This window comes from Gastrolobium bilobum, unplaced genomic scaffold (genome assembly GCF_033153095.1).
Source record: "Gastrolobium bilobum isolate Gb01-03AN ecotype WA unplaced genomic scaffold, APGP_CSIRO_Gbil_v1 utg11941, whole genome shotgun sequence".
In the NCBI taxonomy this organism is placed as follows: domain Eukaryota; kingdom Viridiplantae; phylum Streptophyta; class Magnoliopsida; order Fabales; family Fabaceae; genus Gastrolobium; species Gastrolobium bilobum.
This window is the reverse complement of record NW_026898164.1, coordinates 348,247-354,093: the sequence shown is the minus strand read 5'-3', so window position 1 is coordinate 354,093 and position 5,847 is coordinate 348,247. Positions and strand designations below refer to the sequence as shown.

At 29.9% G+C, this 5,847-nt stretch overlaps 1 protein-coding gene across 1 annotated transcript; it reads left to right on the top strand.

The window, feature by feature from the left end:
- Nucleotides 1-2,717: 2,717 nt before the first annotated feature.
- On the top strand, nt 2,718-4,968 carry LOC133313417 (transcription factor MYB15-like). Its single transcript, XM_061514784.1, has 3 exons — nt 2,718-2,938; nt 3,121-3,250; nt 4,206-4,968. Exons 1-3 carry the CDS (start codon nt 2,806-2,808, stop codon nt 4,750-4,752), a joined length of 810 nt encoding a protein of 269 aa, XP_061370768.1. The 5' UTR covers nt 2,718-2,805; the 3' UTR covers nt 4,753-4,968.
- The last annotated feature ends 879 nt before the right edge of the window (nt 4,969-5,847 follow it).

Below are 5,847 nucleotides of genomic sequence, written 5' to 3'. Positions count from 1 at the left end.
GATATTATACATTTTTGAATAATCCTCTAAATAAATTTTCTCACCAACATACTGAAAAAGTGAAGTTAATTATTTACTATAAGGTTGAGTCCGTATAATAGCACACAATATATACATTTTATAAATTGCCAGTATAACTTATATTGTTAAGAAAAAAATTTATATATAATAACAGTCATGACTTATTTCAATTATACAAAGTGTGCGAACAATAGGCTTCTAAACCCCTTCTTTCAAAATAAACTATATATCATCGTGAAATCTGCAATGATTCATGCATTTAACTAGCCATCATAAAATTGCATGTCGACAAGACAGTTTAATAATTGAAACACGATATTAGCATGTCAACATTGACAACTTCTTAACCGAAACACAATATCCACCTTTCAAATTTGACATGCACCTCTATTCCTCATCCATTTCACCCATTCGTGTAGACCCGTTATTTTCATATATAATTAATGCACATGGAGACATAGGCTTTCTCGTATTTCAATCATGTATACAACTACTAAATATTGAGAGTTAATTAAAAATTGTATTATTTGAGGACCTTATTTGATAAGAGAAAGATAAATAAAATAGAAAATGATTTCTTCTAACAAAAAGGAATAATAAATGGGGACATAGAATGTCAAAGATGAGAAAAAAATGTGATGAAGTTATTTTCTGCTTTTTAAAAGTAATATTAAAATAACATATTATTTATGTTTTTAAATTAATTACGAAATTATAAATTGCATGAGGCAAAGTTCATTTTTAATCTGGACTGTTAAAATATAAGTGATTTTAATCCTAAAATATAAATAAAAAATACCTTACCAAAAAAATATATAAATATAATAGTAATGACCATGCAAAAAATGGGTAAATCGTACCAAATTAAATTAATGTTTACATGATATAATCAGTTTAATAATATTCGCAAGAATCAGCATCAGATTGGTACCTATCTAAAATAATTAACATATAAATAAAAAAAGGACTAATTAATAATTTAATACAGAGAGCCTACATGCAAATCTGTTTTAGTTTTATTTTATATTTTCTATTCTCTAACACTTTCTGATGAGAGTATATAACAACGGGTTGCAATTGCAGAGTGCATTGGCGACTTGGTATCGTATCCTCTCAGAAATCAAAGCACGTGATTGAATTACAAGTGGCTGAATCTACGAGTGCATGCCTTTCTCCCCTTTGGCCTCATTCAGAGACAAACCACATGATGAAACCACCTATGACATATTCGTTTGTTTGTTTGATTGTTTTTTAAATAATAATGATTAATAATTGTATTTTATAAAAATTAATTTTAATATTTTTTTAAAGTAAGAAAATTAACTTTTAAAAAGTCCCTATCGTAATAATTTGTTAATCTTATTTAAATGCACCTTTACGCCAATTGGTTCCTTTTTTTCCTGACTTTCAACTTTGCCAGATATTTTATTTGGCCAACTTGACTTGCTTAAAATATTATTAAAAGTCGTACTTTTTTTTTTTTTTGGTAAGCATTAAAAGTCGTACTTTGCTTTGCTAAATTTCAGTCCATATACAATTCATATTGCACCGTTTTTTTTTTGGTGAAACATATTGCACTGTTTTCATTCTTGAAAAATTTTTATAAAAAAAATAAAATTTTCATAAGATGTGTTTGATTAAATAGACTAAAGCCTAATCATTAAAAAAATACATTTTTTAATTTATTTATTGTTACAATAGTTACATAATTTATTAAGTATATATCAATTTTATATTTAACATACTAATTTTGTTTAATTTAATTTAAATTTTAAGTTTTAATTTATTTAAAATTAAAAGTCTTCATATAATATAGGCATTTAAATATGTTTTTTTAGTGATCAGGTCAAGTTTATTTAATATAGGCATTTAAAAGACTAAGCCAAATTCAAAAAAATAAACTAAAATAAATCTTATGATAAGTAATAGGATAATAAACCCATGTCAATATTTTACAAATTAAGTTTAGATCTAATTAAATAAAGACCAAACTTAATTTGGCTGTTCTGAGTTGTAAAAAGATTATGTAAGCAAAAATTCCGAATAAATTAATAACATCATCAATTTGAATTGAATTAGTCGCCTTTTACTTAATAAAGATCGACTTGAGTTAGTTTATCAAAAAAAAAAAAAAAAATAGATCGACTTGAGTCGACACATAAAACAACGTCACATTAAGTACATAGAAATGTATGCAATTGGTTGGCAAATTACCATGTGTGCGCTAACACCCTACTCCCTAGTAGATGTGACAGGTTACGAAATCTATTAACTCCAAAGTCTCACTTAGTCATATAAACAAATTATTAAATTTTTTTTTTTATAAACAAAACTATTAATTTTATTGAAGTTATATTTATAAATTTTTTATTTATGAATTATATTATGTATTATGAGTAATACATATTATTTGAGCATATATTATTCATAATATATAGTGTAATTTGTAAGAATTTGAAGTTAAAAAAATTTGTAAATCCCAATTTTTTTATTTTTTTGTGTGTGTTCACACGAGAGAAAGAGAGAGAGATCCTCCTTCGCGGAAACTGCTAAATAGTTTGAATATTCAGATATGTTTTTCTTGTCTTGGACTATTCTAGTCATGGCGTGCGGAATATCCAAGGATAAATAGCCAGCATGGCTCTTTCAAAACGAAGTTGAGGAATCCCATTTGAGTAGAGAGAGAGAGAGATAGAAGGAACTAACTAGCTAGCTAGCTAGAGTGAGACTAGCTATAGATAGCACACTAGTTACATTCTTCCATCTTTTTCCCAAAAACACAAGATGGTGAGAGCTCCTTGTTGTGAAAAGATGGGATTGAAGAAGGGTCCTTGGGCTCCTGAGGAAGATCAAATCCTCACTTCTTACATACAAAAACATGGCCATGGTAACTGGCGTGCTCTTCCAAAGCAATCAGGTACTTTACTATTTATATTCAACAAATTTATGACATTAAATATTAATATACAATAACAGGCCTAGATGGCCATAAACTTGATTGTTCACAAATTTAAGCTTCTTGAACTTTCCACCATTTTTTATATATATGATATGATATGTGTATTGATTTTGTTCTGGTTTCTCTTATCAATTGGTTAGGCTTGTTAAGGTGTGGGAAGAGCTGCAGACTGCGCTGGATTAACTATTTGAGGCCTGATATTAAGAGAGGAAATTTCACAATTGAAGAAGAGGAAACTATAATTAAGCTCCATGACATGTTGGGGAACAGGTATTCACGGATTTCCTTCCTCAAATCCATATGATATGACATTCATGTTTACTTCTCGGCAAAAAGCTAGCATATTATGATGCCTCCAATCCAATTCTTAGTTTACATTATGCTCTTTCATGTTTTTTTATTTTTTTTTAAGTTGCTTTTGTGTGGTTCATCCTTCTTTTCTTTTCATTTCTATGATAGATAAACCAGATTTAAGTGGAAGTGGTGGGGACTATTGGGGCATTAATTGTCAACTTTTAAGAAAATTAAAATGAAAAGATTGTTTTAACTAATATTTATTCCATGATGGGGACGCGGGTAGAGCCATTAATTGTGCGAGAAAATCTAGGTATGATCCAACCTTTAATGGTGCAGTGATGCAAAGAGTGAAGGACAAATAATGTATCCAAAATATGCGACTATGGCACATGCTGCTATAACTAATGTTGCTGTATATATATCCAGAAAAAATACAAACAGTGAGGTTAAGTTGTCATTAGTGGGAAGATAGAAATTAATCTACCAAATGATGGTAAGCTCAATTGGCTCATGGGAGCAGGTGAGGGTGAGAATATGTATTCGATCCTTCCTAATACCATCTTTGAAAGGAATTTAAAGACTTAATCATGTATTTGTCCGGAACAATATTGCCTCCCTTTACCTTTGGTTTATTTTAAAAAAGAAAATTAATCTAAAACATCATAACCAAATTAAAAAAACAAGAAGTGGGGCTGCAAGAATCTATGATTTTTTCGCACGAAACTTGGTATGGCAGTTTATGGCACATGCAACTACAATGTGCTAGACGTACATACCAATGTGTGCATGAGATTCACTGTCCATGTAATCTTCAATTAAGACAATATCAAAGTTTGTTGTTTTCTGATTCAATATAGTAAATAAATTGAACGCGAATCTCGTGCAATTATTTCACAAATATATTAATCATTTTGGTCCTTATTTTCAGGTGGTCAGCAATTGCAGCAAAATTACCAGGAAGAACTGACAATGAAATAAAAAATGTGTGGCACACCCATTTGAAAAAGAAGCTGCTGAAAACAAATCCAACCAAGCCAGTTGCAAAAAGAGTCTCTAAACCAAAAATGAAACGTTCAGATTCCAATTCCAGCACCATAACTCAATCAGAACCTGCCAGTCTTGTTAATTTCCCTGAAATGGAGACTACATCAACATGCACTACTACTTCAAGTGATTTCTCATCAGTCACAGTTGGTGAAAGCAAAAATATCAAGAGTGAAGACATAGAGTCTCTGGAGACAATGCCTGAAATTGACGAGAGCTTTTGGTCAGAAGCAGCAGCAATGGATGAAACCACCACCATGCCATCAAAATCTTTGACAATGTCAAATGAGATACAACTTCAATACCCCTTTAATTATGAGGAAAGTTTCCAACATTGTCATGGTAATAATTCAAACTTTGACGATGGAATGGATTTCTGGTATGACATATTCATCAGAACTGTGGATCCAATAGAATTGCCAGAGTTCTGAATTTTTCATATACATAGTGAATGAGGGTATTATTAAATTTGGCAGATAGAATAGTTTAAATAACATGGTAACTTGAATTTGACCGTTACAAGCAATGAAAGGGTACATTAATTTCTAATGTGGGGACAGCTGCAAGAGCTAGAGTCATCCATTGACAAAGCCAACCAGCTAGAGAGTATTGGGATATGCTAAGGATATGTAATTTACAAGGGAAACACTGACCTTTATTTTCTTTTTAATGTATATTGTGCAAAACAGCAAATCTCTAACATTTGCTTTTTACAAATTAATGTTTAATTAGGTTAGAGTTATTTGATTGTAACACCAATAAATGATGTATTTTAGTGTGTGAAGCATTCAAAATTTTCATGCCCCTTTTTGAGTTTTCTTATCCATTTTCTTTCATATATATATGTTTTTTTAGTTTGATTATACTTGGAAGAATAATTGCGGTCAAATGGATGCGAACTTTGTTTAATAGCAACTTGCAAGTGATTTAGTAGATGACGGAAAGTAAACTTTTGGGCTGCCTAGGTAACTAACTGTTCAATGAGACAAGTGGATGTGGTGTTACGTTTGTTGGATTTAGATTTTAAAGTATTTTAATGAATTATTTCTACAACAAAAAAATCTATTGTTATTCAATTAGGATTTTAAAGGATTGTAAAAAGGTGATGTTATATTCAATTAGGATTTTAAAAAGTTCTTTTAGAGTCTGTCCAAATCCGATAATATTCAATCAAAATTTTAAATAAAGGAAAAATAACGTTGTGGTATTCAAAAATATGACAATTTTAATAGATTTTTTATTAGTGTGAATTTTGTGAAACTTTTTTTAGTAAGAAGTATAAATAATATGTTTCTCTCGCAATTTCATCCTATTTCCTTAGATTTTTTTTGAAATTTCTCTATTACAGTGTATCATAATCTGCCCTAGTCTTTTTCTTAAAGCCAAAGTCGTATGTTTATTTTTGTTTACTCTCGTGAACCCTGCAGATGAAACCGAAAAATCTTTCAACTGCCTCTCGATCCTTTCTTTGTTTGCTCTCAAAACAAGTTTCTCTTCAGGAAGATCGTTTTTCTCTACGTGTTTCA

Coding starts and splice junctions, on each gene's coding strand:
- LOC133313417 (XM_061514784.1), top strand. CDS start 2,806: ATGGTGAGAGCTCCTTGTTGTGAAAAGATGGGATTGAAGAAGGGTCCT. Junction 2,939..3,120: donor TGCTCTTCCAAAGCAATCAG/GTACTTTACTAT, acceptor TCAATTGGTTAG/GCTTGTTAAGGTGTGGGAAG. Junction 3,251..4,205: donor CATGACATGTTGGGGAACAG/GTATTCACGGAT, acceptor CCTTATTTTCAG/GTGGTCAGCAATTGCAGCAA.